The 20,459-nt window shown below is 39.6% G+C and overlaps 1 protein-coding gene across 1 annotated transcript in view; it reads right to left on the reverse strand.

Annotated features, from left to right (window-relative positions):
- The window catches only part of MOCOS (molybdenum cofactor sulfurase), a 206,811-nt gene extending 189,082 nt beyond the window's left edge, over positions 1-17,729 (reverse strand). Inside the window, exon 1 of the mRNA XM_058031943.1 lies at positions 17,606-17,729. Within this exon, the coding sequence (XP_057887926.1) occupies positions 17,606-17,729 (124 nt within the window). The remainder of the gene's footprint in view (positions 1-17,605) is intronic.
- Between the last annotated feature and the right edge of the window lie 2,730 nt (positions 17,730-20,459).

A 20,459-nucleotide genomic window follows, 5' to 3' on the forward strand; every position in this document is an offset into this window, starting at 1 on the left:
AATGTTCTGTTACTACTTTATTTTACTCAACCTAAATTAGTTTCCACATGTTCCATTTTTTAGGGGTATTCCCAAGCATAGATTCAAATACCCAATAACCATTTTCAGAAATGTTCTAGGAACGAAAAAACACATTTATCAAAAAATACTGTTATAGGAAACCAAAGGTTTTAATTCTGAAACAGTTTAGCAACTATAGAGATTTGTTAACTACTTCTGACAAAAATACCAGCTTGCTAATGAGTAGGTCTGAAAACAGCAGTATATGATAGAAATGCTACTTAACAGACCTGCTTTAAATACAAATAATAGCCTGCATCTTCCAGGTACTTAATTTATTTTAAAGTTCCTTGATGTCCGTATTAAACATTTCTAAAGGAAAACTAAAAATCTCTTGAGCTATTGGAACAAACATGTAATGTACAACCATCTTCCTTAAAGAATGGCTAGCATGTGATACAACTTTTGGAAGTTTGGTGATCACTTTGAATCTGACTTTGGGCAGGAACAATCCACTGTTGCACACAGCCATAAAGCTGTTTAGAAGGAGGAGTTTGTGGCCCTTCAAGAGACGCCACATTGCACAGGGTACAGATACTGCGCTTTCAGAGGATAGGCTCTCTGTACTCAAAGGGCTGCAACCCAACAAAAAAGGTCTTTTCCAAGGTCCAGTGACTCAAAAGGACCCCATGAAGAGTCTGATTGAATTTCTGCTGTACTACAGTGAATAACTGAAGCAGAACTTTGCCTTCAGGTCACAGAGACCTCAACTCTACAAAGAGAAACAAACTCCATTCAAACATGAAAACACATGGCAAGGTTTCCAGAGCCTTTGAAATAATTATGAGTAAATCTGAGCTAAACCATTAACAAATACACTATAACCAGCACTTCCTAAAAATACTGCACTGATCGCCTTTCTGGTTTTAGGCCAAGTTAAAGAGCTGGGTTACAATTTTTGCAGAAGCCCAGATGACCTTTGAAACAAGTGAAATTTTCTTTTCTTTAATCAAAAGCATTGGACTGCTTATACAGCTGCATCTTCATCTGGCACCTACAGAACACCTTCAGTCTCTAGAGTATGCGTGGACTCTCTAAAAGTCCAGATACCAATTTTAAAAGTGCAACATTTGTAATAACCCATAGGCAAGAGGAGTAGGAGTGCTATAATAACAGGCAAAAGTAACAGAATCTCAAAATCACACAAATCAATTTACTAGAGTCAGTTATATCAAATGAAGAACTGCTCCAGAGGTGTGTTTAAACATCCAGGTGATTCTTTATTTCCTCCTAGCACATATTGTACATATCTTATTTAAAAATATGCACAAATGTGCCTGTGTACGCAGTGCTGAGATGGGTATATGAATATATGTAAATAAGTATCCCCTTTAGAGGATAATTAGTGTTTTCCTGTTGCTTCTCATAGCAGAGCATAAGGAAAAGCAGATGTGAGCCTGAAGACTCCCTTCCCTTACAGCTCTTTTTCCACTTTCTCTTCTCTAGCGCTTCTCCAATTGTACATTTTGATATTTTTGGCAAAGTCATAACGTAGAAGCCATCACATCTGCTTTCAATTAAAATCAACATCTACAGAACATCATCAACACTCAACAAAAACAACACCAACTTTCAGTAACAATATGCTAACCACAGTTACCAGTGAGTATCTTTGCACACTCAGGCACACTTCTAATTTGAATAAATTTGCATCCACTATAGAACTCCAGTACTGGGGACTGAGCTCAAATACTGCTCAGCTCAATGCAATTCTACTCAGTCAACTACTCCTTTGTATCTTTGTTTATCAGAATGCTCTATGTTTAAATGAAAGTAATATTTGGGACACCAGTGAAGTTAGTCCAATTTAAGTTATTACCAAGAGATATAAATAGCTGAGCATCATAAAAAACCCAATGACAGCCTGACACTACTGATGTAAACACACAGAATTTCATTTTTGGTAGCAACCTTACATTGGATACCTTTGGCTACAAAAATGAGTTTCACCATTTTTCATTTTTAATTTTTTTAATGGACCAAGCAATAAAACAATTACTACATCATCCCAGTTTTTATCATCTTCACTAGGTCATAATATAATTTCTCTCAATCACAGGGCTTCTTTCAATACTAATGACTTTCAAAATTAAAGAGAATTATCATTTCATCATAAACAATTCAAAGTACTAAATACAAGTGGCCTCATTAACACTAGACTAGCTTTGAAAATGAGTAAAATATTATACATGGAAAAACAAATATTCCAGCTTCCCTAATCTCTGAAGTCTGAGCTTAAATTCACAACTCTGCCCCAACACCAGCTATTACACTTTGCCTCAGAGCATCTAAGAAAACATGATATATTTAAAAATCAAGGTCTTCCCCCACAAACTGCATAATTCTTGAATAAATGACAAGACCAGACACAACATTCATATAATATATCTTACTCAATTTCTGAGACAAGATACTTGAAAATGCTACCTAGATAAAACTACAGATGGCATATAGGCTTCCAGAAGTGACTACAGTCACTTGGATTCCAAGTATGGGTAGAAATTCCCTCTGTGGTGCCTTCTCCATAACTAGCACAGTCACATGGAAGTTCTAGACCTGCTGGAATTCCTTAGGCAGGCCAAAGGCTGCTCTTCCTCTACAGACCATTTCTACAAATGCTGTACAACCCAGATGGCTGAACAGGGCTGGTGACACATGAACAATTACACAAGCGAAGAAATTCAGGAACTGAATCCATAACGTGAAATGAGGATTGAGAGGTATTTTAAGTGAGGTGAGAATTATTTATGACAATTAATTATCTAATTAATAATGAACAGTATTACCATAATTGGAAAAGTAATAGTAATTTACTTTTATTTCAAAGCTAACTTATGCACTGTTAATTTTCAAATACATCCTCAGACTAGACTAGAGTTATATGGAGTTGCTATAACTAGAGGTAACATCTCAGAATAGTACTGAGCTTCTGTAATGAGTTCTTTTTATATCCTCAAAATTTCTACTTTTTGTTGAATTTGTGCTTGCAGAGATTTTTTTACCATATTCCCCCAAAGCAAGTATGTTTAAGGCAACAATAGCACATTTGGTTTCCATAACTTGCATTCTAAAGCTCCTTATTAAGATGAAATAAACTTCTATTTAAAATAAAATAAAAAATAAAATTCTGTTTATTTTTAGCAAAACCGCATGAATATGTTTCACCAGGAAAAACCTAAATGCATCAACACCACTTTCTAAAATAGTGAGTAAAGGTTCCTAGTGGAGCACAGAAAGGCCAAGGTAGGGCTCAGGGCTTTGGAAACAGCCCTAAAAGGGGAGAGGAGTACACCTCTAAGCAAAGGAACAACAAAATCAAACTGGTTAAATAAAAATTTGTATGTTAGCATGCCCTCATTTGTGTCCTTAGTTACAGCTACCTCAAGAGGAATCCAATTTCTAAGGAACTGTAAGATACCAACTATTGTAAATCTGGTTGAGTAAGATATCTCAGTCTGCCCACCACATTTCAAATTAGACTACTAAAAATTCAAACAATTATTGGGAAAAAAAGTATGGGTCACAATACTCTGAAACAGTGGTAACTCAAAGAATGCTTCTAACTCAGTGCATACAACAATTGGATTTACATGTTTCACTCCAGATCTACTTACTTTCCAAAACTTCTCTCCAAATTTATGCCATAAATACTGGAATGCAAGTAATCCCTATTATGTCATATAATCACCACCATAACAAAATTAATGGAATAATTAATCCCCAATAGTAAACCAAGAATGAGCCCAGGCAATCAGCTGTACAGAATGCTGGTTTCATGTGAGATAACTGCACTGAGGAAGTTTGTTTCCACATGTAAAGCAAGTATTCCTCAATATTTTGTACAGACACCAGATATCTGGTACTTTGCCTCCCCAGAAAATCAGGATAAAGTGAACCTTGTCAGATCAGCCATTGCACAGTGTACACGGAGTATTTTATTTTTTACTACAGAATAAACTACAGGGCTTGTCTTTCCCATTTCTTCTGACTGAGAGACAAGAAGAAAGGTATTAAGGGCAAATTTTTTTCCCTTGCCTACTCTGTGCTCTTTTTCCCCTACTCCCCCCTTCCAATTTGAAACAGTTTTCTTCCTTCTCCTATGAAAGATGATGCTTTGTGTTCTCACTACAGTGACAGTAAAATTCACAGATTTAGAGAGACACCCATCTATTTATATTTTTGTCTACATTTGTATATATACACGCATTGTAATGACTGCTCAGTGGAAAGACAATAAGAAACAATCAGTTTTGATAGAAATAGATTCTTCCCCACATAATTTTTTTCCTGTAGTGTTTCTTTTTTTTCTAATATACTACTGTCTACCAGCCAGGAACCCCAGCCAACATATATCCAGAGACTATATGTTAGACTAAACTGCTGTTTTCTTCTGAATCATTCCACATGGAATACACAGTGCAGTGAAGCAGACTCAACATATGCAACCCTGGCTATATCTCACTTGAATTAAAAACCTAAACAGTAAAGTTTCTCCTCTAGATTCAGCTATTTCTGCTCTACAACTGAGGGGAAATTCAATCTACAGTAAAAAAAAATAAACAAAAAAACCAAACCAACCAACTATCCACTCCGCCCCCCCCCCCCCCCCCAAAAAAAAGAAGAAAAATAAAAGAATACCCAAACAAAAAAAAAAAACAAACAAAAAAAGGAGACATGTTGTGACTAGAATGACCCCAAGTTCTGTAGCTGGATTCAACCAATCAAACAAACACCACATACACACAGAATCTCTTATATTAAAGACCCTAGAGATTCCCTTCTATGCTCCAGCCCTCATACCTAGATTTTTATATTTTTATTATAAATATCAGTTTTACGCATTTGAGAAATTCTCATGCTATTTCAATACATGTAACAATCCAGATAATTTTAAAGACACAATACATTCTCTAAACATAAAATTTAGGAAGCAGTTGAAGAAGTGGGAACTAGGCAAAGACAGGTGTGCCCCAAAATTTCTGCATACCCCACTCTTTTTAAATCATTTCACATGCAAGACTGAGGAGAAATCATTGTAATTTAACAGCTACTTGATTAGGTTAGTGCCTAATCACATTCCTACAACTGGAATAAATGAAAAAAAAGTGATGGCTACTAGAGGCTGAATGCAACCACAAGGTATCCAGCATTCAGATTTGAAGATCTGATCAGACACTTTTGGAGACATGACAGCTGTCATGAGATTATTTGGTACTGTTTCTCCCACTTCAGTGGGACTGAAGTTGATCCAGAAAGCATTGCAGTGTAATCCTTGTGACACTTTACAAGTACACCTATCCTTCTGTGTACTTGCAGAAATGAAAGAAAAACCGAATAAAGTTCTGATGGTAACAGCCCTTTAATCTCACAGGAGCCGTCACGCTCAGTGATGCAAAGCCTGGATAATCGACTGAGTGCCTTCAAACAAGTGTTACACACTGCGAACTCGACATCCAAAGGAAAGGAGGTTTTCATAGTTTGTTTTTTTTTTTTAATGGGTAACTTAGCACCCATGATCTAAAAAGCCTGATTTGCCTTTCATTATTGCTAATCAGGATATAAATATTCCAACAAAAGCTGGTGTTTTTAAATTTGACCTGGGGAGGCTGAAAGGGGAAGACTTATCCAAACCTTGAAAAACACCAGACTGAAAGGAAACTCACAAGAATAAAGTCTTGAAGTAACTCATTAGAATTTATACTTTTTCATCATTCATGAAGTACTCAACCTCATACTATTACAAGCTTCTAAGGACAACGAAGAGGATGAGTTGTAAGAGAGAGAAGTAGATGGCTTCAGTCCCTGGAGAGCATTTTACTGGAGTAGCCTCATCCTCTGGGCAAGATGATATTGAAAAACAAGGAATGGAGGGATGATTTATTTTTACACAGCCTACATCTCAAGGAGGCTGCCCTCAGTGCCACATGAAGGGTTTCTCTCCTGTCCTCCAGTCTCTCCCAGTGGATCAGCAGAAGCTGGGGCCAAGTCAGTGCTCCCTGGAAGGCCGCCCTGGTTCCACAGCCCTGTGGTGCTGTGATGCTTCCTGTGCTCTGCAGATGAGCTTCACCAAGCCTCAACATGAGGCAGCTCCTAACAATCCCATCATGACTTTCTCACTCATTCACAGAAGTTTGGTTTCTTTCCAATCCATAGTTCATGACTAAAGATCAGTTTAAATTCTATTTTCCAAACAAATATGCTTAGGCCTCTACAGAAATAAAGGATGGAAAGTTTAAAGTTCAACTTTAAAATAAGCTTTTGAACTTACTATTTACACAGCTCTTTGTGACAGGAATAATGAATATTTTAAAGCTCATTTTTTGACCAAGACATCTGCCCCGTTCCCTCTTCTTCATGCCCTACCCCTTTCTTCAGCTCAGGGTTTTTACAGAGGCTTGGAGGAATGTAACTGAAGTGACTCAAACCCTTGATCAACCCTTTTGAAGGAAAATATTTAACAGCAACAAATCCTAATTGTTAGTATCTGAAAGGAAAAAAGGTGCTTCCCAAGGAATAGACTTTATTTATGTTGGAATTACAGTTGCAGTGTTCTGTTACAGGAGAACCACTTCAATGCGTGGTAGTCTCCTCCATGCTGTAGAGCCATTAGCTATGTTTGAGTACATCAACAGCTGCTATTCTAATTGATGAAAAGCTAAATTTCCACGTAACCCAAAATCAGAACCTTTTTCTGCAGAAGAAAAACAAATCATTAATGTTCTGATCATTAGACAAGTTAACCTATTACTCTGAAAGTGACCCTGAAGGACAAAGGACAGATAAAGCTACTGGTGCTATGACTTTTTAATAAAATTCCAGTTTAGAGAGTTTCACCTGAGCATGAATTTTGAATAGCTTTACTGAAATCCACAACCCATTTATCAAAAACCCCTCAGATTTATGGCTGTGGTTTCAAGAAGACCTATATCAAAGACAATGGGGAAGGGAAGGGAAGGGAAGGGAAGGGAAGGGAAGGGAAGGGAAGGGAAGGGAAGGGAAGGGAAGGGAAGGGAAGGGAAGGGAAGGGAAACTGATTCTCACCAAGACTCCAGCTTTGCAATTTAAGATTGGGTTTGGGGATATTTAATATATACAGAAAGTGACTTTCCTTTTACAACAGTTTTCTCCCTTCTGTATTTCTGATCTTGGTGAGTTTGGAGTGATACTAAGACAAGTCACAGAAGATATGTTGACTAAAACAGTAACGACTTGTAAAAAGAGGGCTTCATTTCATTACCAGAAAATAATCTGTCAGGGACATGCACCTCAGTCACACCAGAAATGGAAAAAACTAAATGGAAAGGAGTTTGTGGGTCCCAATCACATGGGCTGCTCTGTCCCCAGAAAAAGTGAGCTGCAGTGTAGTTCAGAGGTGTCACACACTTATTTCCTTAGTCTCTCTTAAAAGTACACCTTCTGAGTTATCCCTTAAAGGTTATTTTTGCATTTTAATGTCTCTTGCATGTAATTTCATGCTACCCAAATCATAGTTCACATCGTTTTTAGTTTATTTCTTATGTAGTCCAAGTCACTTCTGATGAATTTAAATGACACATATTTTCACGCACTTATAGTGGTATTAAATAATCTCCTTTTTAGAAGGGCAAAGAATCCTCCTGCATTTGTGATATCAGGCTGTCTTGGCAGCATTGTACCTGCCACTAAATATCCATGTTAAGGAAGTAAGAACAGGAACATTATCATATTGCTACACTTCATGACAACCTTCCATGATATCAAAGAACCATAGAATTTTTAAGGTTGGAAAAGACGTCCAAGATCATTGACTCCAAACTGTTCAAATCCCCACTTTGTGAACTAAAGCACAGCACTGTGCCACAATCCTGTCGTTTCTTCAACACCTCCAAGGATGGTGACTCTGCCACCTCCCTGAGCAGCCAATTCCAGTTCTTCGGGAATTAACTCATTCATCAAACACTTCATTTGTTGTGAACACAAACTCTATGACCAACAACAGAGTGCAATTACCTACATACAGTTTTGTCTGAACATTAGTTTGGTGAGCTTCCCAGCTAGGCATTACCAGCAAGTTTGTGTGTGGGGAGGAGAAAGCAACATGTCTGTGGATGGTAAAAGCTTCTTTTTCATGCAGTCTTTCATTTCGGGCCATTCAGTCTGCTAGGTAGGGAATTCTTGCTAGGTATCCACTTGCATTTAGCTTTTTTTATCCAGTCTCATGAGAAGGCAAGGTGCATTATCAAAGCAAATTGTCCATCACAGCTGAGACTGGGGAAGGTATTATGAAAAGAAATGCCACTCTGCTCACTGGGCTTACACACGCCTAAATTGATTAAATATATAAGAAATATTTTCCTAGTGTGTGATGAATCAAAGATGATGACAGATTTAAAGAAAGTTGCATTCTGCCAGAGCAGCCAAGTAACATTTTGTTTTTAGACAATTCTAACTGTTTGACATTAAAATAAATTATAGGCAGGCATACAAATAATAAAAATGCAACTCAGAAACACATTTAATAAGCTACACTCCTCAATAAATTGGGAAATGTATGGCACAGCAGATGAAGAGAGTATTTTACTCAACAGCAGTACAAAGTTTTTTTCTTCCTTTTTTTCTAATGAAAGGCAACATATGCTGGAACCCGTTGCTGATATCATCAGTTCCAAATTACTGAATTATGACATCTTTAATGTGCTGTGTGACATGAACATAAACATTTGAAAAATCTTGGGCTTCAATTTCTTCCTCCGGAAGAAATTAGAGGAGAAATTTTCTGATGACTGTGTAACTTCCCCTGACCCATTCATAAGTTTGCAAAGGGGTACACACAGTGATATTTGGTGTTTAATTGTGCAGTAATGAAATTAATTCACACACCATTAATTTAATTAATGAATATTTCTTCAAATAAGCTTCCTGTCATCTTTCCAAATTTTAATTTGGAACATTATTCTGCACATTGGCAGAAGAAATAAGCTTAGTTGTATAATCATCCTTCACAGCTAACGATGTCACCAAAATATCACATCCTTGTGATCACATCTCTCTTTTTTAAGAAAACCGTGACAAAACCCCTGTCCAGTCATGCTCTTAGATTTCTTTTAAAAGCATTTTAGATCCTGGTGCTCCAGGGACTAATCTGAATGAGCACAGAAAGATCTGTTTCTTACTTCTCATGTGAGAGCCGTATTCCCGTGGCTGCTACAAGGAACCGTGAGTGAGTCAGGACGATGCTGAAAGCAAGAAGGAGAAATAAAAGACTGTGGAGGAGTAAGCCTTGCCTCCCAGCTTAATACATGTATTTCACATACTGGGGGGAAAAAGAGCAACTTTGCACTTTCCTGCGTGCCACTGTCTCAAGAGCTGCCTAGCTGGGGTCACATCCCCACTGCAGGCATCTCACAGACAATCACTTCTCTACAGCAGAGCAGAAGGTGAAGGGGCAAAGAGCACAAAGGCACAGGATCTATCTGGGCTGATAGAAATAATGGCAGGAGCCTAACAACTTGACTCACTAGCAATTAAACTAATTAAGTCTGACTTTTAAATGCTTTGTGGCCTGTCTTTACACCTCCCTGCCCTACTATACCTGTTTATCTGTAACTCTGACCTCACTGTCCCACACCTTCAGTCTTGACACCATCCTTTTCCTAATTGTGACAGAAACCAGTCAGTGGTTCTCAATATGCAGATGTGGTAACACTAATAGCATGATTAACTTCAGAAGAGAAAATAATTATACCAACTCCAAGCTGACATATTCCTAAAAAGAATTTTATTTTGTTTCAGTCCCCTTTTCAAGTTCAGTAAGCAAAAAAAAAAAAAACAAAAAACAAAAACCCCACCTTCAAAGTATTTTAGTGTCACACAAAGTAAAAGATCTGCATTGATGGCTTGGGCCAAGAACCATGAGTTATAAAAAGCCTGAGGCATTTGGACACTCATCCTACTTCCTAAATATCCTCTCAGAGTTAAGCATCCTACTGGCTTCCCGTTCTCCAAACATACTGGGCTGTCTACACATTTATCAGTCTCATATCACCGCTTTTTACTATGCAGTGTTCTGCAGTATGGCTTTGCTAAATTCAATGACAGTGTCTTCACATCCAAGGAATGCCTCTGCAGCATTCCTCTGATCCCAGGCATGCAATGAATCAAGCTGATCAACAGAAGTTGACCTCTCATCTCTCCATTTGTCTGTTTGTCCTTACAAGGGAACTCCCCTGAATTCTAACAAGCAGTGCAGAAATGGGAATTCCTACCCTAACATCTTATGGAAATTTCAAGGGCATCAGATTCCAGGTTCTGATTTGGAAGAAGAAATTCCAGTATAAGTGCAGGAACACCAGAAGCAGATCACTTCTGCTGGAAACATACATAAACACACTCTTTAATTAATAATCTTATATTTAACACTAAAAGAAAAAATTAAAAATCCGTGATCACACAGAAACATATAGAAATAGGCTAAAAAGAAATCAATGCACATCTCACATACAGCAACATCACAACAATCCAAGAGGACAAACAGGAGAATTTAAGAGGACGCAAAGGCAACAAGAGGAAGAAAGGTGCCGGTACAAACAGTAGAGCCACAAGCAACACCAGAGAAGACTCCGAGCACCTGCAGCCCTTTATTATTCTTCAATCCAGCCTTTTATACCCTTCACCTCACATGCCTTACACCTGTGTGCCCTCTGCACCCTTTGGTGATTGGTCAGTGCACCTCAGCACTCCATGTCCCATTACCTTCAGTGCTGCTCACCTGTCCTGCACACCTGCAGCACATTGGGGACGAGGCTCCACCAAAGCCCCACTCCCAATTAACACAAACTGTGTGCCTTCAGCAGAAAGCACCACTGATGTGGGATTGTGCAGGAAAAAGACACTGGTGCTCTTCCAATTTTTAAGTAAGAGATTAAAAAGTATCTTGTGCTCTTCTAAGTAGAACATCTGCCTGTTTCAATACTTTCAAATATTAATATACATCTTGTACAGGCATTAATTTAGAAGATAATGTATCTTTTAATTAAAAGTGCAACTTTTTAGGAAATGGGTGGCTGATACCCTGCAGCATCTATGGAGTTCCATAAATTATCTTCCCAAATCTAATATTTTTTCACAACTACATATTGACTTAAAAAAAATCTCATGTCTATATATAATTATTCATTCTTGTAAAGAATCTAGTCCCAACTGATTAACTATTTATTTCTAAAATACCACTGAATATTTGGAGTTCATGTCACCTGTATCAAGTTTAGAGAGTTTGGGGCTTTGCTTTCCTGCTCCACATTTCTTTTTTTTTCCACTGACTAAACTTGAAAGTAACTAAAACTGTTTTCCCTGCTGAAATATTACAACGACAATATCATTGACTACTCTTCATTTAGAGCTATGTCCATCATTAACAGCAACTGAAAGATCAGTCCTGCACAGAATAGACCATCTTATGGAACCCTGAAATGCAACATAAGGAATTCCTTAACACTACTTGTTACTTCTGTGTAGGCAGAGGAAAACATCTGAAACTAACACACAGATATTGTTACTGCATTTGGGAATAAACACACTTTATGCTCAACACATGCTTCCTCTTTGATAGCAGTTCTATAGATAAGAGCTAATGTAGATAATTGCGGCTGACCTGAAATCACCAGAAAGCGTTAAGGCTTTACATGAGCATACATATTTTTATTTTTACAAAAAAATTTCATTAGTTTTGCAGCTACACTTCCCATACTACAGCTTCTTTTCACAATTACCTTCTCCACCCACTGAATGCATCTTCCCAGATGCCTTCTAGCATTTCAGACTGTCCAACAGCAGCTTCCTTTGATAATTTTTTTCTTTCTTTTCCCCTCCAAATAAAAATAAATAGGCACTTCACAAAATCAAATCATATTCTGGTGGAGAGGCTACAGAGAATAGGAGCAGGTTACCAGAGATCTCACAGCCACTGAGGAGAGCGAAAGGGCCTCAACAGTGGTAGGAAGAGGAGTTCTCAGCTTTAAACATCAAATGGAAAGGTCTAGAAGATTTTCTCTCTGTTCAGGATGAGCTAGAGATGAGGAAATTCAGACTTTTTCTCCAGAACAGTTAGCATCTCTTCTAGGCTACATGGGATCTTCCAGTGAGACAACAAAAAGCAGTCTCATCCTTCCCTACACGTTGCTTTTGCTGCCTTTCTGTGGGAGACGCAAGCACTGGATTAACATTAACATATGCCAGTATCTGTATGTGGGAGAAATAATTTGTCCTTTCTGGAGATGCTGTCTCCACACTGGCCAGCAATGGGTGGGTGTGCTTCAGGGAACTCACAGTAAGCACTGCTCCTGACCATAAAATGGCACAGGCCTTGTTTCTGGTTTACGATAGTCTTCAAACAAAACTTAATTAAAATAAACTTATCCGTCACTGTCAAACTGGTTTTTACAGAATAAGATAAAATTTGCCTTCTTGGTCAAAGCCCAATACTGCTCAAAGAACTCAAAGGTTTGCTGAAAACTCAGTCACTTAGTATTCAAGAATAAGAAAAAACTGAGATTAAAAGGAAAAGATTCATCCACAGATAAAAATTATTAATAGTTAAGAAATCAGCAGAGTAATACATATAGAAGATAGCTACCAGATTGAACAGAATGGTCTTACAAAAAGCAAAACAAAACAAAACAAAACAAACCAACCCCCTAAAAATAAGTCATTTTAGGATGCAAAAGATGTTCTTTTTTTTTTTTTTCCAAAATAAAGAAAAAGCCTCAGGCACAAGACTGGTAGAATTTCTGGTTGACAAGGCAAGCCTACATTTGCAATCAAGAGGTGAGCACGACTCTCGAGGCTCACAGTCCACTCATCTTCACAAGTTTCATAAAGTGTGAGCACCAGTTACCTATCAACAGAATTACTCTGAGTTGGCACACCAGAATGCATTTCTTACTTTTGAAGTTCACCCAAAAAAACCTAGATTACCCTAAAGGTGACAAAACAGACTTTTCTATTCTCAGAGGACAAAGATGAACTTTGCTAACTGAGCTACTGAGGACTTAACTGCAGCACACAGAGATCTGCTTTTCACATTCTTTTACTCAGAGGAAAAGTCACCAGACAAATAATTACCAGCCATATAAGTAAAAAAGACCTATTTTTGTGTAAGGTCAGATCCAAAACCCAGCTGTTTCTCAACTGAAGAGTACAATAAGCCCTCGTACAGGTGACCAGTTCATGGGACATCATTGGAGTCTCAAAGACACAAAGGCCAATTCTGTTACTCAAAGCTCAGTCTGCCTTTCCTTTCTGTTTAACAGACAAATTTCATTATTATTGTTAGTTGTATGTAATCATACATATCACAAATGTTCATACTATTAAGGTAAGGCATGATGTTGAAGTACAGGCCAGTGACCAATTTGACATTAAATGGGACAGTCCATCTCAAGCTCACCTAAAGACAACCTTCAAATAGCCAGTATCCCTTAAAGAATACCTGATTCCTATTACATCCTGTTTTTTATTTGGAGGATGGATATCCACTGCTTAGTGCTCTTGGAAAGCTCCCACTCAACTACCACAGCTATATTAGACAAGAATACTGGCACACAACTTAAAATGGAAAGGTATCTTGTGATTAAATGCTGTGTCCAAATCACATGTCAGCTTTTTCTTTTTTAAAACCATGATACAAACTGAAGCTGGTATTTTCCTTGCTCTGATAAACATCACAGAAGCATATTCATCCCCATTACTTAACAACAGAACCTATAAACTCCTGCTGATTTCTCTATCCGTTTCTAAAGCACAATTTAAAATCCTACACTGCAGATAAGGGTATACTGCTCACAAGATTAAAGTCAAGGTCACATATTGCACATACGCTGCTGCCTGTGAAACAGCGATCTGTTTCACAGACTCCACATATATTTTTAGAAAGGGCTGCTCTAGTCATCAGCTAACAGCCTTTGAATTACAGAAGCGAAGATAAACTTTGGCTTAAAAGGGAAAATGTAAGTCTTCTGTGCCAAAACAGACAGACCCCTGCTGATTTAAGGAAGTAAAGTAGTTCTTTTTATCTCTTCACAAAACCTGAAGGGGAAATCCCCAACACACTGAGAATGAACCTTACTTTCCTTCTGATGGAGCTAAGAATGAAACTCCCCAAGACATGATACAACCACAGGTGGACCACCTTTGAGAAATGCTGGCTTCACAGTATGTAGGTAGCTAAGCTGGTGCTCCCTCCAGACATCTGTTGCACCTTCTGCTCAACAGGCACCTGTGCAGCTATTCATACTAAAGCTACAACAGAAGCACCAGCACCATGTAAGAAATGGTCTGTAACACAGAAAAGATTTCTGCCTCCCCCAGAGAACACCATTTGCACAGTATGTCATTAGTGGATGCCACAAAATATTAGTAATCAGAAAAAGTGAATACATTGATATGCAATAGTTATTACCACATGAGGCTCATAAAAAGATGACACTTCCTAAATCAAACATTAGGCTTAATTCATGGGTATCTAGAAGGGGACTCAAAAAATTCTGTTCACACAAAACGTGAGCAGCAAAATCTGGATTTTTAACCAGCTTTAATGACCAAAAGATGTTTAAGGTATGCCCTAAATAAACAGGGCACAGGCTGAGAGAGTGAGGCTGTTCAGCCTGGAGAAGAGAAGGCTCCAGGGAGACCTTGTAGCCCCTTCCAGTACCTAAAGGAGGATTACAGGAGAGGTGGAGAGGGCATGTACTCACAGAACAAGGAGGAATGTATTCAAACTGGAAGAGAGAAGGTTTAGATTAGCTGTTTGGAAGAAATTCTTTACTATAAGGGAAGTGAGGGACCGAAACAGGTTGTCTGGAGATGTTGTGGACTCCCCATCCCTGGAGGTGTTCATGGCCAGCCTGGGTGGGGCTTTGAGTGACCTGATCGAGTGGAAGGTATCCCTGTCCATGGCAGGGGGTTGGAACTAGATGATCTTTAAGGTCCCTTCCAACCCAAACCATTCTATGATTCTATGATTCCTGTTAACTCCCTAAGATAGCACATGTTCTCTTTTGCCCAGGGGAACTAGTTAAGATTGCTCTTTACTAGAAGGGACAAAACTACAGCAGCTTTGTGCAGTAGGGAGACATAGAGCAGAGATCAGTACCATGAATACGTAGAAGTTCATAAAGTGAATCACTTTTTGTACAATCAGGACTTAGCCAAAGAGTTGATCCAAGGCCACCAGAGGTGTAAAACTTCTGCCTCATCGTACAACCTGCATGTTCTGGCAGGCCACTAAAAATGCTTGGGCAGCTAAATGCTAATTTCTGTAAGTCACTCAGAGAAGATTCCTTTATTTACTATTGCTGCCACCAACCTGTACATTAGCCACCCTTTGCCTTTTTTCTGCAAGACAACAAAATTGAGAGCTTTAGAAGACTTTTCATTACATCAACATCAGTGTGTTGAAGCCTTTGGTAAGTGGGGGTACACAGCTAAATAAAAGGAGGCCAATAAATAAATAAAATCAGCATGCTTCTTGTCCAGCTCTGCTGTCAGCCAGCTCCTGAGCTGCTGGAGTCTGTCCTGGACTAGTACAATTAGTCAGCTTTGAGACCAAGAGACATGTAAGGCAGGGGACACTTGGTCTAGGAACCTGTCCCTGGGCACCTTTCATTTAGCACTGCTGGCATCACTTGAAGGCACCAGTTCCTGACCAGAGACGTGCCACTGTTTTTCAGACAAGAAGTCCCAGACAGGACACCACACCACAGGCATGCACAGCAATCAGCTACATTTCCTCACAGACACCGAGTTTCCTCACAGAGGCGACAAGCTTGCAAGATGAATAGATGGCAATTCATTAATTGGATAACACGTTAAAATTCCAAGGGGGAAATCAGAAGGAATTTGCAACCTAGGTCACCTTAACATAGGTGATCACATGATTATGTCGTTTCAATTAGCTAACATTACTGAAGATTCTGTTTTAGACCCTGGATTTGTTCATCTCTTTCTCGAAATATACTAAGTTATCTACATCTTATTTCAGCAGGCTGCAGAACTCAGAAGACTACATGAGCAAAAACATTTTTAAATGGAGAAAAATTCCTAATGCTCTGCCTTTGCAGTAACCTCCCTTTGGGAACTAGACTAACCCATCGGACATTATTCATTAACAGATACACTTTATTTCAAAACCGGGGAGCCTCTGAGAAACAAGCCTGATTCTCGGGAGTTTTAAAAACTCATCTGCTTAAAGGCCTAAACAATATTTCAGTAACAAAATCGCCACTTTTCAGAATTTACGCCTAAATTTTGGAGAAGAAACTTCTGGTGTTCAAACTTTCACTGATGTAGCTACTACGTGTAATAATACACTGTGACACTGACTTACTAAATCTTCAAGTTCTTTAAAGTGCTGCTGAAGTTTTTTTCACATTCCTCTAGAAGCCAAGTATACCTCCATTCAATCTAAACACCTACGCATGAGAAAGCCCACTCCTGTATCCAATCACCAAAATTCAGTGAAATTACAAAAATAAAAAGAGCAGCAACACAAACCTCTCAAGAGAAAGAGTGGCCTAAATAACAGTTATAGGGCATCCAAACTGATGCTAGTTACTCCACTCTCTACCTGGGGCTTTTTGTCGTAAGATTTTTGAAGTGCCAATACCATAAACTGTCACAGACATGTTTTATGAAAAATCCTTTCCATAGGATTTTTTCTCCTGAGAAGCTGAGAGGCCTCATGAACAAAAAGTAAACAATGATTATCTGCTGCTGTGGAATGCAACAGGTGGATTATGTCATTGTTTCTAATTAATGGTGAATCACAGTCCAGCTGTCTTGGACTGTCTCAATCAGTCACAAGCCTTTGTTATAATTTCTTTTTCTATTCTTAGCTAGCCTTCCGATGAAATCCTTTCTTCTATTCTTTTAGTATAGTTGTAATATAATGTGTATCATAAAATAATAAATCAGGCCTTCTGAAACATGGAGTCAACATTCTCATCTCTTCTCTCATCCTAAGAACCTCTGCGAACACCATCACAATAAGCATTGATACTTCTTTAAACCAGACAAATTACTGTCATATAATCATATAACCATCACGATTATATTTGAAGTAGTATGCACAAGGCTGTTTAATGCTGGGGGGATAGTAACCTATAAGAGTAAAAGTAGCTCACAAACACCTGTCTAACTATAAGCTTTCACTAGAAATGGGTTGATGTACTACTATAATGTCTCTCCTTCACCTCCGAACTCCCCTCTTCATATCCATATCGAAATCCTATTACGGAATCCATGGCACCTTTGAGGCATTTGTGCCGGAGGGAGGAGGACAGGGACGATCGGGAGGAGAAGGGGGAGAGCGAGAGCTGCCCCTTGACTCCTCCCCGAGCCGCAGAAATCACTGCGGCGAGCTGAGCCTAGCACTCGCCGCCAGCGTCCCCGCCCCTGCCGCCGCTCCGTCACACCAGAGCGCTCCGTCCCGCCCGGCGCCGATCCGAGCCGGGACTGGCCCGGGCCTCCCCGCCCCCGGCCCGCCCCCGGCCGGCCGGCCCGCCCGCGGTACCTCGCAGCCGGGGGAACTCGCGGTCCCGCAGCGCTCGGAGCCCGTCCCCGTGCCCGTAGCCGTACTCGCAGCCGGCGGGGCGGGCGTCGAGGAAGGCGCGGAAGGAGAGCGGCTCCCCGGCCATGGCTCTGGGCATGCAGGGCCCGGCGCGGAGAGCAGCGCGGCTCCCGCCCCAGCGCAGCCTCCGCGGGCGCTGCGCTCTGGGCCCGCTCGGCACGGCCCGGCCCGGCCGGTCTGCTCCGCTCCGCCCGCCTCCCGCCCCGCCTGCCCCACATGAGCCGGGGCCGGTCCGGCCGCTGCTGAACCGGGCACTGGGGCGGCACAGGGAGGAGTTTCCCGTAAGGAAGAAGTTTCCCGAGGCGCTCACAGATCTGTTTGGAGGTGGCAGCAACAAGTGTGCCCTCTTGTTGAGGCATGCTGTTTAAAATACTTCATGGAAATCTCTCTCCCCTAAAATTTTCCAATTCAAGCTCAGATTTTCCTCGATGTCTCTTCCATTGCTGATAATAGCAGAGGTCGCTTTCTCACAATTTGCACTTGGGGTACAATACTCGTGCATCACGTCGAGCTGGCTCATTTGGCCATGGATGCTGTGTGGCCAATGCAAAGTACCACGGCCCAAAGCCAAAGGTGTGGAGTGGGCTGGTCACCAGGAGTAGAGAGAACAGGACTATTCTCCCGTGTAAAAACCATTCCTGAAAAATCCTCTGCTTTGCCAGATACACCATAACCATATACATAATCAAAAAACATCATAGCCAAAGGAATGTGTTTGTTGAGAGTTTTTTGTTTGTTTGTTTGCTTTGATTGTTGTTTCATTGTTGGGTTTTGTTCGGGTTTTTGTTGTTGTTTTGTTATTAATTTTTTCCTGACATACTACTCACAATGAATTTTTCTACTTCCTGTTCTGCAATCTGCAGAGCATTAAATGACCTCCAATGTTAGTCCAATACCAAAATAAAACTGCACATATTAGGATGGACCTACATCCAAAAACTGGTAAGGCAGACTCTCATTAGATTGCTTGAAATGCTACTACTGTGATGTCAGTGAAGTGGGAAACTACACAGAACAAACTTCAGCCCAAACTGAGCTGTAAAGATTTTCACTCACAAAGTGGTATTGAAATAAAACCATGCAGAAAATTACAAAATAAGCCTGACATGAAATATAGCATGCTAACATGCTCCCTGCTTTATATACTAGGAATTTTTGTCTAATTTAAACACATAGCCCTGGCTTCAGGGCATATATTTCTATAACACCATAAAAGTGTGTTTGTCCCTTTCTATTCATGATTGGGGCAGGTATATAGTGTGTGACATCCCATTCAAAGGTGAAACTGTACACCTTTCAGCCAGCTGATGATTTTACCAAAACTAATTGCCAAATAAGGTATACCTTAAACATTTCTTTCCAGATGAACAAAGCATCATTGACAAAAAAAGACAGTTGCTATCAAGTGGAGCAATGTTCTTGGCTGATCTCCTGAAGTCACTTTAAAAAAAAAAAACCAAAAACAAACAACAAAACAACAACCAAACCAAAACCTTGCACCAAACAGCTTTTTAAATTTTTTTTTTTATACTATGCATTGCAATTTAGGAGAACCTAGGTGATCAGTATGATTTATTTTTTATTGCAAGTACATGTAGAAAATATTTGCTATATGTTTTCCTTAATATTTCTAGCTTCCTGTTATCAGTTTACAGAGCAATTTATTTACATTGATTGCTATGCATAGTTTCCTCACCACTTGCATATATTGTTTACATCAAATAGTTGTTTTCAATTCCCTATTGAAACTAGTTTTCCCCATCAAAACAGATGACAAAACACAGCTTTCTGATCTTACAATAAATATGTCTTGAAGACCTAATTTCCATTCACATTTTTATATAAAATATGGTCCCTCACAACTGATTTGTGTCTCTTTTCTTTGTCCTGATTTTTGAAGATTTGCCCTTTGGAAGTAACACACACATGGAGACTACTAATTGGGAATGTGCTCTGTTTGCATACTGTAAGTAACCTCGTGATGAGCACTGATTATTGGGTTTCCAATGAAGTGCTTTGTTAATCCATCATAAAGGCTGACCACAGTCTTTAAACAATAGGAGGCATTCAGGCCACTCAATGTCAGTATAGAAGTTTTTGTGTTTGAAGAATAGTATAACTTCTAGAAAACTGACTAGGCTTTACTGTTAACTCTATTTCTGAGTCAAAAACTGGAGATTTCATAGAATTTCAACATGAAGCCACAACTTCCAGCTCTGAACTTGGTCACACCCAGCTTGCCTAACCACAACAGGACTATGCCAAGGCTTTGACAAAGCTTTTCTGACAAGGCTGCTATAAAATTCACAGGGTAATGCTGTAGAAGCCCAGAGATAGGGCTTTGTCTCTGCCTTGGTCTACTGTATGAGCAGGAGAGGGTATCCTTCCCTTGTAGTGTCCTTACATATTAATTCTTGAAAACTGTGAGTCAGAGCTAATGGGCATGATTGGATATTGCATTAAAGAGTTGAGCAGTTTGGAACCATGTAACAGGAAGCATGCAGAATAATAAGAGCCAACATAATGCAGTAAATGTGAAAACTGCAAAATGGGTCTTGGAAGGGAGGGGTATGGCTCTCAGGCAGAACTTTTGCCAGCAGAAAGCCAGGTTCTCTTTGATCCTCCACTGACACTGAAAGCATTAGTGGAAATGAATGCTATAGCCATTAAATGATTGCACTGAGGTCAGCACAGCCTCACCTTTGTGCTTCTATGTTAGGAAAGGCATTTTTAACTCATTGCAGCCCAGATAACACTTGTTACATGTTCAGGACTGACATAATCCTTCTCGTTTATT

Source organism: Melospiza georgiana, chromosome 1 (genome assembly GCF_028018845.1).
Source record: "Melospiza georgiana isolate bMelGeo1 chromosome 1, bMelGeo1.pri, whole genome shotgun sequence".
In the NCBI taxonomy this organism is placed as follows: Eukaryota; Metazoa; Chordata; class Aves; order Passeriformes; family Passerellidae; genus Melospiza; species Melospiza georgiana.